General features: G+C 39.1%; 2 protein-coding genes across 2 annotated transcripts; both read right to left on the minus strand.

The window, feature by feature from the left end:
• Positions 1-43: 43 nt before the first annotated feature.
• Positions 44-7505, minus strand: LOC113047042 (coronin-1A-like). The gene is made up of 11 exons (XM_026208290.1): positions 7334-7505; positions 5443-5646; positions 3370-3492; positions 3048-3177; positions 2617-2798; positions 1935-2054; positions 1664-1768; positions 1429-1574; positions 1263-1320; positions 529-741; positions 44-429 (listed from the first exon to the last, which is right to left on the minus strand). Exons 2-11 carry the CDS (start codon positions 5638-5640, stop codon positions 340-342), a joined length of 1365 nt encoding a protein of 454 aa, XP_026064075.1. The 5' UTR covers positions 5641-5646; positions 7334-7505; the 3' UTR covers positions 44-339.
• A 940-nt stretch (positions 7506-8445) lies between these two features.
• Positions 8446-19885, minus strand: LOC113047044 (progestin and adipoQ receptor family member 4-like). The gene is made up of 3 exons (XM_026208292.1): positions 17714-19885; positions 14401-14619; positions 8446-13318 (listed from the first exon to the last, which is right to left on the minus strand). Exons 1-3 carry the CDS (start codon positions 17877-17879, stop codon positions 12885-12887), a joined length of 819 nt encoding a protein of 272 aa, XP_026064077.1. The 5' UTR covers positions 17880-19885; the 3' UTR covers positions 8446-12884.
• Between the last annotated feature and the right edge of the window lie 5603 nt (positions 19886-25488).

Below are 25488 nucleotides of genomic sequence, written 5' to 3' on the forward strand. Positions count from 1 at the left end.
TGTGTGTGTAGAATGAACAGAGAGTTTTTGACACATAAGCGAATCTTTGTTAAAATAACACTGGCATTTATTTCAAATCCTACAAAACATATATTAAAATGGGCTTCAAACAAATCTGGTCTAATTAAAAAATCTTTTTTTTTTTCTTTTTTTTAAAATAAGGAAATCCCTGAGGAGTTAAATTTGGTCTGAAATGGACTGTAAAAGGGTATCCCATGAAAAAATTTCACATAATTCTACAAAATGTTCTTCCGAATGTACACCTTTTACTACTTTATTACATGTCTTGTACATGTCCATTTGCATTTTTCTTTTCATTCTGCTGGGGTCTGTCTTCCGCTACTTGCTCTCCAGTTCGCTCACTCTCTTGGTCAACTGCTCCACCATCTCTCTCAGCTCCTTCACCTCATTCTGCAAGGCCTGCACGTCCTGTTCATGAAACGGAAAGAAAGGCAGAATGAGTTTATTTGTGATAGAAAGGTTTATTAAAACACAGTAAACAGGCAGAGGATTCCCGTGTTCTCTTACCGCGCTGTCAGACTGTCGGTTGCTCGAGGAAGACGATGTGGTGGCCATCAAGCTCTTGATGACTTTGAACTCTTTGTTTTTGGTAGCCACAAAACCGTCTTTCAGGGAGATCAGGATTGGTTCCCCATCTTTACCAGCAAACCAATCATCTGCCTCCACTGATGGCTCTGGACCAATCGTGTCGGGGTAAAGGTCTTCTTGAAACAAGTCCGACTAAAGCAAAGAAAAGATAACAGTGGAATAAATAAGCAGCACTTAATAAACAATGTGGCATTAATAAACTAACATAAAAAAGGACAGGCCGTTAAGCAGTAATATTGTTTAATATTGTTCCAGTTTGAAAATAACTATTTTCCAATTTTAATATATTTTAAAGTGTATTTTATTCCTGTGATAGCAAAGCTGAATTTCCAGCATCATGACTCCAGTCTTCAGAGTCACATGATCCTTCAGAAATCAATCTAATAAGCTGATTTGCTGCTCAAAAGAAAATTTCTCAGTATTATCTCTATATCTTTGATACTTTGTGATACTTTTAAGGATTATTTGATGAACAGTTGAAGTGAACAGCATTTGTTTGAAATCATTTGCAACATTATAAATATCTTTACTGTCACTTTTGACCAATTTAATGTTTTATAAAGCTGTCAGTTTCTTTCAAGCAAAGAAGCTCTAACTGACCACAATCCTTTGAGCATGACATTTAAGCTGATCGTTGATTTTGAGGAACTTACCTTACGAGGCACAGTCATAACAACAGGTTCACACTTTCTCTCGTGGAGTTTATAGAACCTAAAATAAATATGAAATAATGCAGGATTTAAAACGCTGACCTTTTTGTATGTTTGTGGGAGAAAGCAAGTACACTATAGGCCTGGCTGAATGGCTGGATGTGTTTACCTTGCAATTTCACACTTGTTGACTTCCAGGCCTCTCTTGGGCATGTAGCCCATGCCCTTCTGACTCTCTTTACTGCTGTACATGGAGAGATAGTGAACGTATGGGGCCTCGTCCGTCACCTCAAAGTATCTGATGCTGCTGTCACCCTATCAAAACATATGCACTGCTTAAAACATCCAACTTCATGAACAGACAACACTTCATGACCAATGTCTTGTCTTTCTTCGCCCCTTACCTTGCCACAAAGGTAGACTATACCAGTGTCAGGGTCGAAGAAAGGTAAGAGCACCCCACTGCTGGTGTCCAGCTCCTGCAGGGTCAAGGGCTCACCAAAGTTTTTCTGCAACCACAAACACACTTTTGTGAGTCACTTTCTAAGTTTTCCTAAAACCTAAAACCAAAATGCGTTCTTGTCTTAGGGCAGCTTTGATTAACTTTTCTGATCCACTTCAAATGTTGACTACTGTTAAAAAAAAAAAAGCAGAAGAAGCAGAAGATGTACTCACAGGATCCCACAGCGCCACCTGTCGTTCACTCATGCGGCTGAAACCGGTGGTCAGGATCTTCCCATCAGACACAAACACAGCTCTGACTGGCCTTGAGCCTTCATGAGGCTTGTCCTTCTCCTGAACAAACATGTACACAGAAAGAAGTCATATGAGCAGCGACAAATCACATGACAGTAAACGAGCTGGCAGAAAGGAACGTATGAGAAATGTTCACAATTTTAATCAAATGCTTTCACTGAACTTAAAATGTTAAAATTGACACAAAAATGTGGCCCCGTTTACTGTTTATAGCGAATTTTCGCAGCAGGTTCAATTTGGTCACGAAAATTCACTGCATTTTTATTTATTTATTTTTTGTCTGGGAAATATTGTTATTGCATCTTCATTTTAAGAAAACATTAAATTAATATCAACTTAAAGGATTATTTACAATAGCTTTAAATTATTCAGTATTATGTGCTCCATCTAGAGTTTTCTGAATACTCACATGATCATTCAAAAAAAAAAAAACACACCAAAATGCTTTCCACAAAATGAAAACTTTCTGGATGTGACAACAAAATCAATGCAACTAACAGTAAACAACGTAACCATATCAATTATTTATACCCCATGCATTTTCTTTTTATCATTTTTCACACTATTTTGACATTTAATTCCAATAAAGGCATACACGTACATCGATGACGGAGCCCTTGCGGGGGTCTATCACTCGTAATTTCTTGTCCTTGCAGGCAGTGAGGATCTGCGAGCCGTTTCTGTTCCAGCAGGCGCTGTAGATCATATCAGTGTGCACTGAGTCAATGCGCACCACTGCCTCTCCACGAGCCACGTTCCACAGGATGATCACATTATCACAGCCTTCAAGAAGAAAACGAGAAAAAGAGAGGCACAAGGTAAATAAAGTATATGTGAAGACACAGGGGGAGAAAGGAAAACAAAATCATGTCAAATTTATAATAAACCTCAGATGTTTGTGTGAAGAATCAGCAGAGGGCGCCATCATTACATTTCAACTGCCTCTATATTCACAACTGAGTGCATACAGTATATAGATGTAGTCTAGCCTGCATTTTTTGGTTATTGAGTGTGTGTCTAATGTTGGTTTACCTGCACTCATTAGCACATTGTGGGCAGTGGGGTGCCAGCTGAGGATGCCCACACGTTTAGAGTGACCTTCCAGCTTCACAACTGGGTCGTTCAGTGGTGATGTGAGACCTCCATCTGGAATCTCCCAGATCTATTACAAAACAACATTGACCTTATGTTATAAGAAGTTGTAGGAGCTAGACTTGAGGCAGTATTATATGTTTCACACCAGTACGGTAGCTGTGCGAATTATCCAAGCATTTTTCACTTTTGTATGACTACAGTTCAACTGTTTTGGTGCAGAAATGTAATTTGATCAAACCATTAGGCCAAAGGCACTCACCATGACACTACAGTCTTCAGAGCCACTGGCAATGATGTTGTCATTATGTGGGCAGAATTCGATGTCCAATACAGGTCCAGTATGACCACAGACAGTGGGCAGGGACAAGTCAATGCGACCCGTCTAAAACACAAATCAAAGGGAGGAATGAGCTTTAAAGGAAAACATTGGTATGAAGTGGAAAACAAACATACACAAATAAACCCATTAACAAGACCTTCAAATGACTGATTATAGAACATCAACTCAAAACCTCTATTGCTCTGACAAACAGAGCAGAAAGAGCATGAGAGAGCTCAGACAGATGGGGGGGGGGGGGGCTGTGTCAGCTGATCTCAATTTTACAGCTATGCCTTCAATTATGCCTAATAACCACTAACCCGTTTAGAGAGGACAGCACTGTGCAGGAGTTCCCATCATGCTCACGGAGAGCACTTTCACTCTGCCAGAGTCATATTGTTAAATGTGAGTATTGTGTGCAATCTATAAATTCTTTTTGCAATAAATTAGGGGCTGCAATAAGTTAAGAAATACTACAGTGATATATGACTGGACTAAAGCATTGCTGTTCTTAACTTAAACTAAAACCATTAAAAATCACTGTTAATCTGAAATACAGCTCAATAAAAAACTGAAATATTGCCTTTGCAACTAACTGAAAATAACCAAAATTACTAACAGGGAAATATATATATATATATATATATATATATATATATATATATATATATATATATATATATATATATTTTTTTTTTTTTTAAAAATGAAACTAATAAATTAAAACTAAATACAAATATATAACTGTGTTTTTACTGACTAAAAGTTTTATTAAAATTAAAATACTGAAAACTGCAAATACAAATTTAATAAATAAGATAAGAATAAATCATATAGGATTATATGATTAATATTCAAATAAAACTAATCTTAAAATAATTCAACCATTGTCAGATCAAGTGACTGGTGACTGAATTAAGTTCTTAAGTTCAAACAGATATTTACACCAAATGAATCTTTTACAAAAGAGTCTTACTTCTGGTTTCAATGGGGTCCAAATGTTTGAGATCTAATTTAATACAGGAATACAAATGCAAATTATATTATAAGCACGACAACTTGAGCTAAAAGTGTACTTTAAAAAAAAATTCATGTCAGTATTTCTATAGTACCATGCACCCCTTTACTGACGTGTAAACTCAACAAATTTGTGCAAAACCAGATGATCATGTTATCAGTTTCAAAACAAACCGTCCTCAAGCCACCCAAACCAAATAAAATGGCTTGACTCAAATGTTCGTGTTCACTGGGAAACAATGGCTGGCATTGAGCAAAGCACAGAGTGTAAGATGCACAGCAGATTGAAAATGACAGAACCCCCATTCATTCTCGAAGTATAAGACCCAGGAGTGCAGACAGAGCAACATATAGAAACAGAGGACCAGAGATGATGGACCGAGAAGATACAAATAAAAGGCATATGAAATAACTGTACAACCAAAAAAAAAAAAAAAAAAGAGGAAGGCAAGAAAATGTTTCCATCATCTCTCTCTGTAAGAGATGCAAACATCATCTGGTAATTTTTGAAAGGCATTTTGAAAACATAGCATTTTTACTCATAAAGTTTTGTGAAGTAAAAAAGTACAAATTCAAATTTGAAACCAAGCTGATCAGACGAAAAAGGCAGGCACATCGAGTCTAAGTGGCAGCTGTCCTTTTCTCACAGTTCTTGTCACTCACTCAGTCTGCAAGCTGTCACCACATCCTGTGCAGAGTTGACAGCAGCGCACTCCAAATAAGGCAAAAACAAGATGCAAGAGAGCATAAAGAGAAGAGATGCTAAGCCTGGTGACACGTACGTATGAAACTTAACCTTGCACTTCCTTATTTAGACAAACACTGCATGACATGTCTAGAGTTCAAAACACAAAGGCCACTGAAGATCATTTAAAACAGGTAACGGCTTGAAACTATCAAGACCGAAACCTACCTATCCAACTTCATTTGAAGTGTATTCAAGACATTCAATGAATTTGAAGTCTTTCATGAGTCTGACATGCTATCTGGATGCACCTTGCTCAGGGGCAGGACAATGAAAGCTCCTCCACCGCTGGCATCCACAATCATGGCCACAAACTTGGGGTTGACCGAGCAGAAGTTGCTGTCCCAGGTCATCTGGGAGATCCTGATGTCATCATAGCACTGGTCGGCCTTCACCGGCTGGCCGAAGACATGGCGAAACTTACTGGTCCTGACCACCTTCCTAGACATGATGACCTGAGGACAGACATGAGGGGAAACAAAGCACACACATGAGAAACAATAATGTTGTTTCCTCATCATTACGTTTTGTGTGTCTTATAGGCCACATGATTCATTGAATTGAAGTTGTTTTGTTATTGTTGTTGAGGTTTAGCTATTTGTGATTTGTGGTGAAATTGGCTGACTCCATTCCAGCGATCGAGAGTGATCTTAACTCGTCGTATGCTTGCACTCAAGTTGTGTTCTTTAATTAGTACCTAAATTCTCTTCAATTTGCATGAATTCTTGTAAACGAATAGTTCTAGATAAGTGAAGGTGAAAAAGAAAGAGAATGCATCTGTTCAACGTCTTTTTCAACTTTCTATCTTTAAAACTGCATTAGGCAATGAGCTCAAGAGAAAGAGGAAGGAAAAAGGAAACTAGCATGAAATGACAGAGAAGGAAATGCTCGGGCTACTTCTTCAAGTCTGATGCCACTTTCTCTGCAGGTTTTAGTAATAAAGCATTTTGCTTCATGCTGCCTTCTCATCTATTTAACTATTTGTTGCCCTTTTTTTATCCCTTATCATACCTATATCAAATGCACTCTTGTGCATATTCCTAATTAGTTAACAAATGTCACACTCATTTGCAATGCATCATACCATGTATGCTCACAGCACAACCTGAAAAATGAAAGATGCATAAGAGCATTAAATAGACTGAGAGAGGAAACTGTCATAACTGGACTAAGACCACAGCGAGTGTGGGAGCGCAGGAGAGCTTCAGAACAGTTACACCACATCCTTCCACACAGGCAGTTATTTCTATCTGCTTCGGAGATCCTACTAAACGTTTTCATCATGAAATAAAACAGTTAATCCAGTTAATGCATCACAATAGTTGTTATAATCAAAGTGGGTGGGAAAGGAGTACAGTAATTAACTGCAGGTTGTTCTAAACCTGTGACTTTAGTCTTGTTTGGAGCACAATCGTGCAGAATGTGAGCGACTGTCAACCTCAGTCAGTCCTTTTCATTTATGTAGCTATTTTTTAATATCCAGTGAATATGAATGTGACAGCGATTCATTCAGACTAACATCTTTTGTGTTCTCCGGAAGAGAGTAAGTCATGCAGGTTTCGAACGAAGTGAAGGTGAGGAAGTTCAATGACAGAATTAACATTTTTGCCAGAGCTAAACTTCAAGTTTTATTATTATTATTAGCCTACTACTATTATGTTGGCATGAAACATCTGTTTACATTGCTTTATCCTTTCTCTGCATTTCTTCCAAGCTCATTTAAGCAAACTCTTACATAGTCTGCACTATTTTTATACAATAATATGCAGGACTCAAGTCATACCAGCTTCATCTTTATCTGGAAATACTGTTTAGTTCTCTTACTAAACTTCCTCAAATATTTAACCGTGCCTTGCTGCAGTTCAGAAAGGCACAGCTCGACACATTGAACAATGACCAAATATTAACATAAATACAGTACTGAACTGACTACAAACTGAATGTATTACGAACGAGCCGCAGATTAGGTCTGTTTTTCAAACTCCGTTAATCTAAACAGCATTTTTAAAGGCAGTATTGAAAGCCTAGGCGCGCCCAGTGTGCTGTCTAGTTAGTCAGCTTATTAGGTCGCAGATAAAGATGCAAAGTTATGAAGTGTTTCCAATCACAGAAGCACAACACACAAACACAGGGGGACTGTACCTGAGACCTGTGGCTGGGGAGGGACTCCGGCTCCTGAGGCGAGAGGATGAGACGCTGGACGCGGACAGATGGAGAGGAGTGGGTGAATGCCAGCAGTTGCGGCCAGAGCTCACTCTAAATCAAGGAGGAAGTGAGATTTTGAGATGTAGATGCGAATGGGAGGTGTCCTCGCTTTATGTTTCCTTTTAAAGTGATTTACGTTGTGTGAAGCTGCTCCTCAGTTGATCTCAAAACTTCATCGTGTCATAGCAGCACCGTGAACGTGACGTGCGCTCGCTCGCTCGCGCGCATAAAGTTTGCGGTTTCGCAGACATGTTTGTCTGAATATTATCTCCCTGTTGAACTTTTCTGTTTTCACAATCAAATTTCCTACGCTTTCTTTTGTGACAATAGGCCACTAAACACTAAAGCAGTGAAATGCTGCATTAAAGTAACTGCCTTTAACTTTAAAAATGACCACGACAAGCATATTTCCCGCCAGTAATATTAAAACACTTAACAACAACATTAAACACTGTTTTGGCATCCTAAATAATTAAATATTGTGAAATCTTCTTAAACCGTTTGAAGGAGGTTGATTTATTTGTTTTGTCATGTTTTTGGTGGAAACTAGTACACCATTTATACCGTAAAATGACAATTTAATGACAATTACCCTAAAATTACAATTATATTTACACCTTAAAATGACAGTACTTAGGTTTAAATTTATTCATTTACTATGAATAAAATATAAACTATTTACAGTTTTTTTTCCAACAAGAATTGCCTTTTCACATTCAGATGAATGCCTCAATTAAGGCAACCCTAATTTTCACATAAATTTCCATTGATATTTGAACAATAGCCTAATTAAAATAATTATTCTCCAGAAAAAAGGGGTTAATTTCTCAAAAGTGACAAATTTAATAAATAGAGGAATATAATTAAAAAAAAATAGGAATAATAAATTTAAACACCAACAGTCGCACACGCACCTCACTGCACCTCTGAGAATAAATAGGCAAACGTAAGTGGAGGTCAAAATATAAAAGCATTTCATCTCCAGTCCTATTTTAAATCATTTGAAAAAAAAAAATAATAAAAAAAATAAAAGAAGTCAAACAAGACAATTTAAAAATATAAACCTCAATTTATTGCACAATTGCTGCAGGAGACCGTGGGGTTTGGAAGATCTGTCTTGTGTGAACAAATGTAACCGTTGACACACAAATAGACTGAGAGAGAAATATAGGCCCATAAAACAAACTAACAGAGACACACGCTTGTGGATTAAAAAATACATAATAATAATTCATTTACAACAAGAAATGCTTATGTGAAACCAAAGTAAATTTTGCAGTGAGTTGAGGACACCTTATAAAACAACAAAAACTAAGATATCCGGCCTGTAGGGCTCAGTGCGAGACCTGTGACAGACTTCATCCAGAAGGTCAGCACGGTTTAACTGAACATCATTCATGCTGCTATCGACGCAGAAGAGTCAAAAGAGCGCTGTGGCCACCAGATGGTGCCAGACTACATCCAAATTCAAAAGAAACACACAAGCAGGAGCGGAAACAAAAAACTAAAAACCGACAGATCTTTCAGAGACCTCCTGTCTTCCTATGTGCATTAGTATTCTCAACCTTTGTACTTAAATTAAGATGATCACTGATAGTGGTAACCCATCCCAGAATAATAGTAATAATAACAATATATCCATTATCATAATAATGCACAATGTAACTAATGATGAGTAGTTTTTAAATGATCATTAACAGGCTATCCAGCACCTGCATACTAAGAAAAGAAAAAAAGTTATTATAGTTTCATACATCATGTCATTTTTTTTCTTTTTCTTTTTTTACCACAGGACATTAGAATATACAGACAGGAGAACATCATCCATGAGAACATCATCCTTGTTCCTCCTCTAGAACATGGGTTATGATGCAATCCATTTCCTTGAGGGCTCAATGTAACATGCTCTGCACATTCTCACATCACCTAACTAACTACATGAATAAACACATTCTTGATCAGCATTTACGGACACATTCGGCCCCACGAAGGCAATATGCATCAAGAGGGATGCACAGTCCAAATGCCTGATGACTGACAAGCCATCGCGACCTTTGCCCTTGAAAACATACAGCTGTCAGCATTTTTTTTTTTTTTCTTCAGTCTTTGATTCTAACCAGAACAAGCAAAGAAGACATGACAGGATGAAAAGAAAACTGGCCCGAAATCAGCTGTTGAGGTCACTCAGTACAAGTGAGCACTGACAGGGCACCCTGAGAAGAGGAAACCCCAGGATGGCATGGTCTGAGCAAAACATGTTGGTGTGAACACACAGATCTGTTTCTTTTCAGTACTGGTAAAACATCTTGTTTTTGGAATTCACATGTTCAAACATGTTTGTGTGTGTATATATATTATGTGTGTACATATTTCGCTTATGCATAGTTATCCAGTGGATTTCAGAGGTAATAACATATCAGGACCCCAAACCAAAACATCTGTATGCCACTCTGTACTTTTCATAATGTAAAAAAGATTTGACCAACCAAACTATATTACAATCCCTTCTAAACAGCTTAAAAACACAAGACTGTGTTAATGACATTAGGACATCATAGTAGTACAGACATATTATTGTGACGTTAACTCTACTAAATAATCAAACAGCTTTTTTTTTTTCAACTCTCCAACCAGGCCTTTCATTGTGACTTCACAATTCTTGTCACTCACTTTTTACAGTTACAGAATGATCAAAACACTTCTGCCTTTGAAATCAAATCAGACAATCCGTATTGAGTGTCACTCTGAGACGAAATACGTTAACATTCAATATATTTTCTTCTAACATTGTTGCTTTATATATTAATATGAATATATAAAAATGTCAGTATGTATGCCGCTCGCATTTTATGCATATACAGTCTTCATACAGGTATTTATGTTACCTATATGGACTTTTAAGTTCTTAATTGGTTTTCACTTTGATCCAAAGCCCTTTTGGTAAAAAAATAAACAGTGCAGTTGATTACTTGATATGGTTGTATTGCCTCTGGGCTGCTCTCTTGATTTCATTCCATAGCTAAAGACAGATATATTGGATGCATTAGCTCTGTTACCGCACATTAAGCAAATACGTCAGTGGTTGCATTGCACAAGCATCAGAAATCACATGTTGTGTTTCAAGGGGATTGGTTTACTAGTACTTACATGCACCACTTGATTTCAGAGGCTAATGTTTATCATTTAATAGCATTAAAGGGGTTGGGGTAAACCTTCCCCAAATCTGAGGGACTAGTGGTTAGTTTTTAAAACCACCCTGGTCTGCTAAGATCAGGACCGTCGTGCTCGACACCTGAGGCCCTGAAACATCTAATTTGGCATAGAGTATGTGTAAGTGTTTGTCAAATACATCTGAGCAACATTCTACAGAACATGCACTGATTCTACACTAATAGGTCTGATCTCTGCTAGAGGATATTAGAGTACTTGTGGTAGTGTAAAGATATGTGATCCCCAACTGGTTAAAATAATAATAAATAAATAAATAAATAACAGTAGTAGTAGCATTAAAAAAAAAACATATTCAAACATTGCCAAATGTCAAAAGATCTTAAATATAATAAATATAACTAAATACAAAGTGAAGGTAATTGAAATGAACGGCAGGCCTCACTGAAGTTTATTCTAAAAGCTATTGTGATAGTGTCAGTGAATCTATCACATCGTGTTGTTTGTTGGTCAGTTCTTTAAAACTAGTGAGGTTGGAAGGGTTAAAAGAGTCATCCTTGGCTTTTTCCACTCAGTGATGCATAAATTTGGAACAATGAGAACATCTCCATAGTGCAATCTGCATTAAGAACTGTTTTAGTTTACATGAATCACATTCTAAAGCAGATATAAAGGAGATTGTTCAGCTTCAGTCACTATAAACAGCGCTGTTAAACCTGAAGTCGTTTGGCAACTTTTCTTAGATCAGAGGGGTCATTATGAATTATATCCCATCAAGTTCATCCCATTACTAGGGATTTAGATAATCTGTATATATAGCATTAATTTGGCACAAGTGAGCAGAACCAATATTCCCTTAGTGTTCATTGGGGAATTCATAGTGTAGTGGCATGTGTAATATTGCTCCATTCTGGAGTCTAATATTCATCTGCCACATCTGATGAGCGGGAACATTCGGTGCACAGTGGACAAGGATGGCCAGCAGAGAATTAAAGCCTTTGTGCAAACAGCACACCATTAAGAAAATAATTTGGCTTGTCTCGAATCCAAGGTTACATAGATAATTGAGGTTAAAGGTCAGAAAGAAATGAAATCTAATTTAGAGTGGTACAAAATCCAATCTTCCAAAATACAGATTAGGATATTAAAACCGTAAGTGTACAAGGCTGAATTGACTGTTCAGCAGCACAGCAGAGAAAATATCTTCTGCAGGTAACGGAAAATGTTTCCCAGGGTATTATTGAAGTCATGCTCCTGGAAAAACTGCATTGAATAAATGCCCTTTAGATGTTAACAAACATGATCAAAGTCACAGAGGGCACTAAAAAAATCAAATGGGCACTCAGCAACTTTAACCGGCCAGTAAACGTATAAATGGCAAGGCTACAAAACCAAGGAATGACCCCTTCACCCTTCACTTACAGGTATCAGGGTGAGAATACAGAAAATGTGGACCTTAACAGTGAGACGACAAAAAAAGAGTGGAAAAAAAAGTGTGATAAAACAAGTAAAATCAACTCAAGTATTTCCAGTGAATGTTGCTGTGAGACTGGGCGTACAGTACGTGTGTGTTTGTGTGGTGTTAGCACTGATGTAACATCTGATATGCTGCATAGTCTGCAATAGAGTACTAAGTAGAAAGTTGGGTGGTGCGTACATCATTTCTGCACCAGTGATCTTTGTTTGTCACTAGCAAAATTGAGAATAGAGACAAACTATAATTCGTTTTTCAGAAAAGCCATGCTATTTTGTGCAATGAATTTTAGTTGTACACGATACGTTAAATCTTAAATTTCGAGAGCCAATCATATGAGGGCTCGATCATGTGTCGCACTGTTCAGCTAAATTTAGAGGTCATTTATTAAATGCTTTAAACGCTGGTGAACACATGACATTAAATAATGTCAGACCCCATATGTGCGTGTGTGTGTGTGTGTGTGTGTGCCTAGAGAATGTGTTGGTCTCAAACCAAATAAATAAATAAATAAATAAGTAGCCTTTGTTTGAGCTAGCAGGTCTAAAGAGTGCCATGCACGGACAATGTTAATGCGAACGCAGATATGTACATTCTGGCTTCTGACGGCACAAACAAGCATGTGTGTCAAAGCTGGCACTGGTGTCTCCTAAAAAAACATGTAAAACACTTCTCATGGACTTTCGTGCACACATTTATATACAAAGCACACAGCCCCCCAGCCCCCCCTCCCCCTCCCACCCCAAACCATTCTTTGCCCAATAACGTCGCGTTCCCAAACATCTCATTACTAAAAGAGGTCCTCACGCCCCATTACCCATGATTCCAGACTAGCAGGGGCTACTGTCAGTCTGACGGACAGTGATACGTGTTGATCCACAGTAAGTCGTCCAGCACGCCCCAGTGTAGGTACAGTATGGACACCACCACCAGCACATGCATGATCTGATGGCTGTTGCACCAGTAGTCAAAGAGGCCCGGGCAGAACCGCTCGGGGATTCGCGTGATATTAATGACACCGCCCAACACCGCTAGGGCATCCATGGTGAGAAAGTGACCCAGTGACGTGGGACTTCCTCCGCCCACACCTACCCAGCGCAGAAGGAAAAACGAGAAGCGGAAGAGCGCCTGCCAGGCGAAGGAACGCAGACGGCGCACACTGCTGCACGCTGTGATGGCACAGTAGATGGAGTAACTGGAGAGCAAGATGTACATCAGCAGAGCCACTGTGCGGGTGAAGGGGTAGCAGAGAAGAGTGCTGTACACGATGGGCAGGGCTCCTGTGAACCGAAACACAGTGTTACTAGGAGGACAAGTAACTGTACAGGTCGCATCATTCACGTATGTTTGGTGAGCAGATACGAAATTTCCACAAAAAAGGGTGGATTGCTTTATGGCAGCAAAAAATGCATCATGACATCACAACAGTGATGTAATTACAACAGTGGATTCCACTCACTTAGGCCACATAAATCATAGATGATGCACACTTTGTGTCATACACACACTAAACTAAAAAACAACCTAATATAAAGAATTGATAACAAAATGTTAAGAAACTATGTGAATAAATAAAATATAAACTACAATATATTAAGAAGGGATCTGTCATGCAAAAACTTAATTTTTCATAATAAACAGTAAGCTGATTTACAAAAAAAAATTAATTAAAATAACATGTAATAACAATTTTCCTGCAGTGCCAACATACATGCATTCTCTTCAAAAATAAATAAAAAAAATTAGAAATATTAGAACATTGCCTAAATAAGTCAGTTTTCCTAATGTAATTAACACTATCCTCCAAACCATTTCTGTCTCATCAGACCTATTTCACTTTTACAAAAAATCTAATTAAATTAGTCAAAATGTCCTTTTTTGACTTTTTACAGAACGGTCCTTTGTTTTCCAACTAAATGGTGGATAATTATGCAAACCAGGAAAAAGCATTCCAAATGAGATCTTTATCAAGCTAATCGAGCAAGAGACAACGGAAGTGCTGTGAAACAGTTTTGTCACTGCTGCTGTACATGTGACAACAGAGAATACCGTCTTGTTGTAAGCCACTTCAGTGTCTATATCTCTTTTGTTTTCTCTTTGCTTCTTTATTTCCTTTGTTGCAACACTGTTTTCTTGTATAACACTTCTCCTTTGATAAAATGTTGCAACGGCCTGAACGATGACTACAAATGTAGGAGAAATGCACATTTCAGATCACCTTCATTGGGCATGAACAACCTATTCAAAAATATCAAATGTAGGGGGAAAAAACCTTGATTAAGCAGGGAAAAACAGAGAACAGAATTGAAAAGAATACTGAGAGATAATGCGGGTTGATCTGACAGCAGATTGAGATGCTGACCTAGCGTGTTGATCATGCAGATTCCGCACATATCTAGCGTGAGCAGGGTTTTGTAGACGGGCTCGCCGCCCTCATGGTTCATGAAGAGGTGGTAGACCACTGAGCCCAGCTGTGGTGACAGGCAGGCCAGGAAATGCACCACACCGAGCCACGTCACGCTGATCTGTGACCAGGGGATGTTGAGCGGGAGCAGCACCAGGAAACAGAGCAGAGGGATTCCTGAGTGGAGACAACGAAACAACGAGACAGAGAGGCTCAGGAGAGTCATTGTACACAGAAGAAGTATTTGAAGTGTTGTTGCAACACGCAAGGCCTGTGAAGAGAACGAGAAGGTAGTTATTTGACATTATGCTCTGGCAAGCCCTGCTGTGTTTCGTCGTGTCCCTTGAGTTAAATGCTGCAGCCTAAACAACACATGGATTTCTGCAGGCCCAGGGAACGGCCCAGCACACTGAGGGTCTCGGTGGCTTTGCTGTGCTAATTTTAGCAGCAGCTGCCAAAATGCAAACTATACACCGACACAAAGGTCTTTAAAAGTCTTTAGAACTAAATAACAGTCAGTGGCTTTCTATTAGTGGCTCAAAGTACATTAAAAGACAATCTCGTTGGACAATCTTCTTGTTGCTTGTGAATCTTTTTCTCTCTAAGCCCCTGTCATTCCCCTAGTGTCAAATGATTTATCCTAGTCAGGTAAAAGCACCAGTGCCTTCTAGCACATCTATTTTGAGTGAGTTATCTCTGTTGGCTTTACACTCACTCTGATAAAGACTCTAATGATAGAGTACATGCACTCTGCCCTAGAAAACTTAATGCATTTGAGCTGCACCTAAATTTGTATGTAGTGTAAATATCATATTAAAAAAAATATATGCAATAATAATATTTAAAATGTAAATAATTTCCACCAAATAAGACAAAATAATGCTTTGATAAATTAGTTGACAAAAAAAAAAATTAATGACATACATTGTGATACATAGTGAAAATTATGATGTAAAAGTCTGATGATTCTGACATTTTTAATATCCTAAATATGATGCCTTGTCATAATTTTAATTAGCATCATAATTACAAATTTCATTAACAAGCATGAGGTGAAGATGATGGTGATTATGTCACCATTTCTTACCGTTATGTCTTTCTAAACCTGTATGATTTATTTATTTTTTTAACACAAAAGAAGATGTTTTGATAGATGTTGGGTCCTGCTGACATTTGTGTGGACACAAGGAGACATTGTTTAAAATAACTTCTTTTGTGACCCATAAAAGTGGTTTCGAACAGCATGGGGATACATTTTTCTTCTTCTTCTTTTTTTTTTTTCCATTGAACTTCGCCTTCAATTTTGTGGTGTACGTGCAATGTGTCAATCATTTTTGCAAAAGTCTGCAATCAGATAATAGACCATTAGTGGCCATACAAACAGCATGTGGGTTAAGGTAGCCCACAGAATGGAAAGAATACAAACACATTAGCAAGAAACAGACTAGTAATGATTATAAGTCATAGTTAAGTGTCAATAATAGACAATCATCTTTAAACAGTGGATGTTACAGGTAGAAACCTATGGAGAACATCAAACGCTGCTCTGAAGACATGGCGTGCAAACATGGGATACAATTGTGCATAAATATCATGCAAAGTAAAACACAAATACTTGAACACAAAGCAAATACTGAAGGAGCATGCAACCTCGGTTGCATTCAAATGCAAGAATTGAAATTGCTCCATGAACCGAAAAAAGTGACGATATATGCAACAAATGAATTCATTGATTTTTCTTTATTGTCACTTTGTCTTACAGACTCCAAAAGATGTTTTTTACCAATTGAAACAGTGCAGACACAGAAAAAATGCATCTTTATTTCAGCTTAGTAAAGGTGCAGGAGCAGCTCCCTACAGCAGCAAAGTCATCCTCTGGGTCAAATTAAGCTGTGTCACTCATTTCAAACCTCTCATTTCTGCTTACTGGACTACAGTATAGGCCAGAACACTCTCAAATATAATCTGAACCACAGCGTTGGCTTAAAAACACACTCTGAGCGCACAGTACTCAGATGCAGTGTACTTCTCACGGATTTTCGGCAATGCACATCAGCGTGAATGTGTCATTTGCTATCAAAAAAATATAATATAGTACTAACAAAGTTTTTCAGTCCAAATGGCGGTTCCTTGACAGGAAAGGGTGTGTATGACAGTACACCTGCAGGAAACCACATGAGCCAGCTTGATGGTTCCACACAGTCCTGCAATTTAGAAGCATCTCCAAGCAGAAATTCCTTTGGAGTTGACCCTTATGCCTGATTTTACATTGTTTATATTTCCTCTCAGCAAGTGTTGCATTGGAGTGCTTGTCTAGATAATGCTCACTGCAGCGGTGATATAAAATTACTTAACCAGAGAATATCTCCTTTTGTTATTAACAAACAATTAATTATGTATAGCAAACTGCAGTACATCGTGATGTACACAGCAAGAGTGGGATGTTTGCATTTGCAAGGTGTAGCTGTATAATAGTTTAAATTGATAGTTTTCAGAAAAATAAAGATAATTCTGCCAGTTTAATCATCCTCATCCCGCTCCATGTATGACTTTCTTTTGATATTTTGAACAATCTATTGGTCGGTATTTTCCATTTAATGGTGATTGAAAAATGTCAACATTCAAAAAGAACAAAAAATCACTTCAATCACAACCGTAATCCAAAAGACTCATACACTATGCTTCAAGTGTTTCAAGTTCATGAGAGAATGCTTCATTTGCGTTCACTTACCACAAACCGTGACACACTTTTGATGCCTTTTGAGGCTTGACAGTGAATGGGGAAGATGTCACTGCATTAAAAAGACTGATAAGGACAACTTCAAAAATTTTCCTTTGTTTTCCCCAGAAGAAATTTGTGTGTGTTTAGACCAACATGACTGTAAATAAATAGTTTTGTGTGAACTATTCCATTAACTTGTGGTTTCTGAAATGGCCAGCAAATGTGGAGTTCACAACGCACAGTGCTTAAGAAGGAAATATAGCGCATATCCTGTGTCTGGTGGTGTAGCAACAGATCATTTAAATGGGCGTTAGACTATAGCTATGAATGGGTAATATGAATGCAAATACTGTTAACATGTGACCTAAGCAGCCAGGATGGGCAAAACTCATACTGACATGGGTGGAGTCCTGCAATTTATTAATACCAATTCATTAGTTAAAAATAAAATCAAAACAATGACCAAAAGTAAAGAATGTAGTAAGCACATAAAGAGAGAGGGCACTGTCCGCTTCCTCTTTTGAAGCAGTAGAGGCCGGCCTCACTCACCGTGTGTGTAGATGTTCCCCAGCTCATTGTGCAGATAGAAGAGACTCTTGATACACTCCTGGACGGAGGAGATGGGTCTATATCCAGTCAGGACATATCTGTTGAACTGTAAATGTGGAGGGGAGTTTGCCCAGTCCAGCAGTCTGGGGCCGTTTAAAAATGCCATAGCAACCAGTAACAGTCACGACGACGTTAAAATAACTACGCTATACATTACACTTTATACGCACGACACCTACTAAAAAAAGAGCCGACACCCTAGACATTAGTTGAAGAAGTGCAGTCCGGTCATTTGCAGCCAGCTACATGGCTAACAGACCTGCTGCTCTTTAGCCGAAACAAACTATTTTAAAAAGCAACTTTTGCCTCGGCGAGGTTCTGTTTTGGAACGTTGGCGGGCGGCGGCGTCATCCACACGGATTGACGTAGAAATTCCAGGCTGCGTTCATAGTGAGCTTCGCTGATACACACAGTGCTGCATGTAACATTTAAACCAAGAGCTGTCACACCCTGCTCCAGCCTTTCAAACAAAACCCACCAGCTTCTGTCAGCTCGACTTCAGAGGCGACCCGAGGAGAGGCGGCTTTCGTTCGCTGCTCATCAAACAGCCACAGGCTGATTCCACCATCGGGAACAGCAGGGGTTTCTTGAACGCGAAGCCGTGTGCTCTGTTCAGAATAACTTCCTCATATTCCCACAGTGTGAATCATCACCATCATCATCTGTCCGTCCGGAGCTTTGGCATCCACTCTGATTTTTCTCTGACTGTGACACTCGTGTGTTGCAAGAAACTGATACAAAAGACTCATTTACTGGACCTGGACGAAGCAGGTGTGTTTGTCTCTAAACAAACACAAGTATGCGCTTAATAATATAGTGACGATACGACAATATTGCTTGGCACAAATAGTCACTAATATACCGTACAAGTGCCAGAATCGATATGACATCCCAAGGGGTTTAGGGGGTTAACATTAAAATATTCAGCTCATGTAAAAAAAAAAAATAAATAATAATAATAATAAAGCACACGAGTTTGATATGCTCTATTATCTAATTCTCATAGATATGGCAAGTTTTCCCCCCAGAATATCACGCATATCCTTACATCTGCTCCTCTCAGCGACGTGCACTCTTATCCAATAAGGAAGTGCACCGTGCAAAGAAAAAGTGCACACGCTTATCAATAACTATAATAACGATAATAACGATATTTTGTTGTCAAACGCACTTGGTGCGTTTTCGGTTCCCTGTCTCACACTAACCGGATAGCTCGCGAGCTAACGGGCTAGCTGCCGTCACCTTGATTTTGCGGACTGCAAAAACACACGAGCTGCACAGTCAACGTTTTAGCAGCGGTTAAACATCACAACCGGTTTTCCCAAACAGTGGTACACTGATTCCCGCGATCCCCCATGCTCCGTCTAAAATATCTCCATCCGGTGGCTTGGCATTTGTCATCCAGCGAACGGAGGAATGCACCGAGCTCAGCTCACAGGAGCACGTCTCCCCTCTGCTGCCAAGTGATGTTGCTGCTAGCTTGCAGTGATTTCAGCCAGCAGAGTTTTAAACGAGGGCTTTGCCGAGGAGCTCGGTTTCTGATAAGCGGCTATTCCAAAAAAAGGTTAATATCCTCTACATTCCCCGGCGCACTTCTCACGGGCGGACAGAAGCCGGTGTGCGGGAGCATGCGGCTGGTGGAGGGGCGCAGCGGCCCGGCCTTCTCTCCTGATCATCCGCTGATGCTGCAGCGCTCTAATCCAGTCTGGACCAACTGGCACGAGCCGGGGGTGGCGCGAGGACAGGATCCATTCAATTGGTGCCTTTTAGATATTTTTTCTACTGCAATATATATACTGTATATTTTAGAATGTAGCGTACTATAAATATTACATTACAGTCTATTTGACAGTCATTGCATTTTATACTGATAGTATTTTTTATAATGATAGCTCAAAAGTAGCCATGACCGATAATGAACGAGTCGGACCTTTCCTATGAATTTGTTGGCCAAAACCGAGTTTGAACGATCCGTGAACGATTCGAACCAAATGATTCGCTTACGAATCGAAGTGAATCAGTCGGACCGAATCTTACCGTGAATCGGCTCCTGTCAGATTCGCAATGAGCCTGAGAAAAATTAGCTTAATTGAATAAAACAAATAAACAGGTGTTACGACGTAGGCCTACTGGACGTTTAACTACGACTTGTAGGCCTAGGACAGTTTACCGTAGGCCTTTATTAAAATTCAGCCAAGACTTTCAAATTAATTTTAGTAGCATATAGTTATTGTAAATGCAAATTATATTTAGATTCTTGAATTTTAGTTTAAGTTGCGCATCATGGCAGCAGATAAATTGCAAAAAAATAAATAATAATAAATAGGCTAAAAACATAAATTAAACAAAAGAACCGACCCGCAGGATTGAGTTGGACTTCCCATCATTAAACCTTAAAGCCAATAATAACAAGTGTGAGGATTGCAGGTGGCATAATGACATTCAATGATACAAGGTAATGGATGATTATTTATTTGTGGTGCAAATATTTCTTTATTATTCTTTTTAAATATCTTTGTTTTAGCGTAAATATTATCATTATTAGTAGTAGTATTTTGCATAGGCTGTATCTGTTTTATTGGATAAAAGATTCAATAACATAAAGCTGTTCACATGCTTAAACCTTAAGTTGTTTTGTAAAAAGAAAAATTTGGAATAAAATTTTCATTTCCAAAGAAATTAATTTCACAAGCATGCTGTTAACAGATTAAATTAATTCCTTTCCCAAACTTCGTCAACTGCTATAAAATATGAGAAAATGTTTCAGGAGTTTAGGACACAGACTAGGACATGATTATTCGATAACTGTTTTATTTCCTATTTGGGATTATGTACATTATTTATTTTTGAAGGTTAATTGTAAGGTTAAACCAGCCTGCTTTAAATGTTTTCAAATTATCTACAGTTGACATTTATTATTTACAAAGTTAATTAAAAAATGTAATTAGTTACATTACTTTAATAAAGTCATTCTTACATTTTATATGTTTTATATATATGCATTTTATATGAGGAATTTGTAATATGTAACCTATCTGGCCCTTGTGGATTTCACATGGGCCAGATGTGGGCCGGATCTGTTGCTGTCTGGGATATTACATTTCCAAAGTAACCTTCCCAGCAATGACTATAATGTATGCAGGTCAAAACCTTAAATGTTTTAGCATCTTAACATCCATTTGACTACACCACACAAAATAACACATACACCACAAGTGTAAATAAAAATTTCCAACCACTACGTGAAAATGTAGTTGTTTTATGAGTCACAATGCCCATGCAGAACAAACCATGCAGACCGCAGTTTATCAGCATCTGGTCCTGTGAAAACAAGCTGTTGTTTTTTTAACACAATTTAAAACAAATAGTGAACTGAGGTGCTAATGTTCATGGTTAAAACATTGGTTACACTTTTTAATGGTTAAAAAGTAAAGTTACATGACCTAAGATACAGTTTGCCTTTTACATTAATTTTAGCTTGAACACATGCATTATGCATGCATCAATATACTGTTTGCATTATTTAAAGATTTTAATCAACAGTACAGTTAGCTTTAAAAAAAGTCAAAAAACAGTTTTAAAGGGTTATTTCACCCAAAAATTTAAATTGTTTTACTCGCCCCTGAGGCATCCTAAGTGTACAGGTGCTGGTCATATAATTAGAACATCATCAAAAAGTTGATTTATTTCACTAATTCCATTCAAAAAGTGAAACTTGTATATTATATTCATTCATTACACACAGACTGATATATTTCAAATGATTATTTATTTAATTTTGATGATTAGAACTGACAACTAAGGAAAATTACAAATTTAGTATCTCAGAAAATAAGAATATTACTTAAGACCAATACAAAGAAAGGATTTTTAGAAATCTTGGCCAACTGAAAAGTATGAACACGAAAAGTATGAGGATGTACAGCACTCAGTTCTTAGATGAGGCTCCTTTTGTCTGAATTACTGCAGCAATGCGGCTTGGCATGGAGTCGATCAGTCTGTGGCACTGCTCAGGTGTTATGAGAGCCCAGGTCACTCTGATAGTGGCCTTCAGCTCTTCTGCATTCTTGGGTCTGGCAGATCGCATCTTCCTCTTCACAATACCCCATAGATTTTTCATGGGGTTAAGGTCAGGCAAGTTTGCATCGCAAACCATCACTGACTGTGGAAACTTTACACTGGACCTCAAGCAGCATGGATTGTGTGCCTCTCCTCTCTTCCTCCAGACTCTGGGACCCTGATTTCCAAAGGAAATGCTAAATTTACTTTCATCGGAGAACATAACTTTGGACAACTCAGCAGCAGTCCCGTCCTTTTTGAAGCGAGACGCTTCTGAAGCTGCATGTTGTTCAAGAGGAACTTGACACAAGGAATGCCACAGTCTTGCATACGTCTGTGTGTAGTGGTTCTTGAAGCACTGACTCCAGCAGCAGTCCACTCTTTGTGAATCTCCCCACATTTCTGAATGGGTTTTGTTTCACAATCCTCTCCAGGGTGCAGTTAACCCTATTGCTTGTACACTTTTTTTCTACCACATCTTTTCCTTCCCTTCGCCTCTCTATTAATGTGAACAGCCAGCCTCTATTGCAATTACCTTTTGTGTCTTGCCCTCCTTGTGCAAGGTGTCTATGGTTGTTTTTTGGACAACTGTCAAGTCAGCAGTCTTCCCCATGATTGTGTAGTCACAGAACTAGACTGAGAGACAATTTAAAGGCCTTTGCAGTTGTCTTGAGTTGATTAGCTGAATAGAGTGTGGCACCAGGTGTCTTCAATATTGAACCTTTTCACAATATTCAAATTTTCTGAGACACTGAATTTGGGCTTTTCCTTTGTTGTCAGTTATAATCATCAAAATTAAAAGAAATAAACATTTGAAACATATCAGTCTGTGTGTAATGAATGAACATAGTGTACAAGTTTAACGGTTGAATGGAATTAGTGAAATAAATCAACTTTTTAATGATATTCTAATTATATGACCAGCACTTGTATATGACTTTCAGACGAATCCAGTTGGAGTTATATAAAAAATCGTCCAGGTTATTCCAAGCTCTATCATTGCAGCCAGTGGGTGTTACAGTGTTTCAGTCCAAAATAATTAAAATAAAAAAGCACACAACTTAAAAAAAATAATAATTAAAAAAGTGTCTCACACGGCTCCGGGAAGTGAACAAGAGCCTCCTGTAGTGAATTGATTCGTTTTTGTAAGAAAAATATCTATATTTAAAATGTAATGATCACTAGTTTTGAATCACTAGTGTAAACTGATGTCATATGAGGTCAGCTTTGCACAATGCACCGCTCAAAACAAAACAACAGTCACCAATTAAAAGTACAAATTGAGGATATGTAAAGAAGAATGTGAGAGGATTTCGATACAAGCCAAGAGGATTTCCTTTGCTAAAGTAAGGAAACTTTGCTTCTGTTGATCCTGTAAACAAATGTTGATTTTAACGAGACTCACAGGTGCATGTGCAACACTGACCTCATACGTCATCCTCCCGGAGATGCTTCTGTGTACTAACTGTTGGCACAAGCTATAGATTAAAGGAATAGTTCTCCCAAAAATTCAAATGTGATGTTTATCTGCTTACCCCCAGGGCATCCGAGAGGTGACTTTGTTTCTAGAGTAGAACACAAACTGAGATTTTTAACTGAAACCGTTGCAGTCTGTCACGGACCAAACAGTCCTGCCATGAGGAAAACAGAAGTTTCTTTAGAAAATGGGTTATTTTACACCCCCCCCCCCCTCTTCAGGACTCTCGCTGGTAATGCGAGAGAGGTAGTCTGCAGTAACGTTTACTTTGCCAGGGATGTGCTGGATTATGAAGCGAAAAGGCTGTAATGCCAGATACCAACGAGAAATCCGGCCATTAGTATCCTCCATTCGCTTCATCCACTGAAGAGCTTTGTGATCGGTCTCAAGAGTAAATTCTCTGCCCAGGAGGTAATAACGAAGGGAGTGGAGAGCCCATTTTATAGCCAGTGCCTCATTTTCCACCGTTGAATACCTCAACTCTCTGGAGAACATTTTCCGGCTAATGTAAGCAACTGGATGGCGGTCCTCTGGTGGCCCCTGGAGAAGCACTGCTCCTAGACCTCTATCGGAAGCATCTGTTTGCAGAATGAAATCGTCATTAAAGTTTGGACTATACAGAACTGGTTCCTTACTTAGTGATTGCTGGATGTCATGGAAAGCTGCCACTGCCTCTTCTGTCCACTGGATCTGGTTGGGACACCGAGATCCTGTCATGTCTGTGAGGAGAGCTGCTCTATTGGAGAACTGTGGGATGAAGCGGTGATAAAAGCCTGCCATACCCAAGAAAGACCGTAGTTGCTTCCTTGTCTGTGGCAGCGGAGATGACTCTATGGCCTGAATCTTGTTGACCTGTGGCCGTATCACCCCATTTCCAATGATGTGACCAAGGTACTCTGTCTCTGCAGCAGCGAAGACACACTTTGATGCATTTATGGTCAGCCCGGTAGAATGGAGACGCTCCAAAACAGCACGCAGATGTTCCAAGTGTTCTTCCCAGGTGGTACTGTAAATGACAATGTCATCCAGATATGCAGCTGCAAAATCAGTAAAACCACCCAGTACATGGTCCATAAGCCTCTGGAAGGTGGCTGGAGCCCCATGTAAACCAAATGGCATGACTGTAAACTGGAAGAGACCCCATGGAGTCCTGAAGGCTGTCAACCCCCTGGACCGCTCAGTTAGTGGAACCTGCCAGTAACCCTTACACAGATCTATTGTGGTCAAGTACTTTGCCTTCCCCAATCGATCCAACAGTTCATCAATTCTTGGGGTGGGATATGAATCAAACTGAGAAATAGAATTCAGGTACCTGAAGTCGATTCAGAACCTTATGCTTCGGTCCTTCTTTGGCACCAGGACCACTGGGTTACACCACTCACTTCTAGAAGGCTCAATGATCCCCAGGGACAGCATCAGGTCGGTCTCCTTCTTCAGTGAGGTCAGCAGCCGTTCCGGGATCCTGTAACTAAGCCTCCTCACCGACGACCCCTCCAACAACAATGTCATGTTCAACCAAATCGGTCCTCCCAGGATTCTCCTGGAATACCCCATAACCACAGATTTCTCTCACCTGAAGCTGCTTTTCTTCAGAGAGGTGGTTGAGGTTGTGGCCCCCTAGAACCCCAGCTGAAGGCAAGTACTGTTCATCCACTTCCTCTTCCTCTCTCACACCTCTGATAAGCATCACCTCTTTTTGTTCAGGTTGCTGCACCCACTCCTTCAGGAGATTTATATGAAGTGTCCTGCTCGACCGAGGCCACCTAGGGGTTGCTACCTGATATGTGGTAGACCCAAGTTTCTTTAGAACCTTGAACGGCCCCTGCCACTTTGCCAGAAGTTTGTTGTCGTCACTGGGGAGGAGCATCAGCACCTTCTGTCCCGGGTTGAAAGATCTCTGCCGGGCTGACTGGTCATACCAGGACTTCTGCTGTTGCTGGGCCTCCTCCATATGTGATTGGGCGAGTTCGCTCATCCTTTCCAGCTGCTCTCTCATCTGTACAACATGGGATATTATTCCCCTTTCCCTTTTCCTTTTATCATCTTTCTTCAATATTAGGGGAGAAAAAAAAAATTTCCTCAACTGGATATCCCACCGCTGCCACCAATTGTCACGGACCAAACAGTCCGGCCATGAGGAAAACAGAAGTTTCTTTAGAAAATGGGTTATTTTATTACA

Source organism: Carassius auratus, chromosome 28 (assembly GCF_003368295.1).
Source record: "Carassius auratus strain Wakin chromosome 28, ASM336829v1, whole genome shotgun sequence".
Taxonomy (NCBI): domain Eukaryota; kingdom Metazoa; phylum Chordata; class Actinopteri; order Cypriniformes; family Cyprinidae; genus Carassius; species Carassius auratus.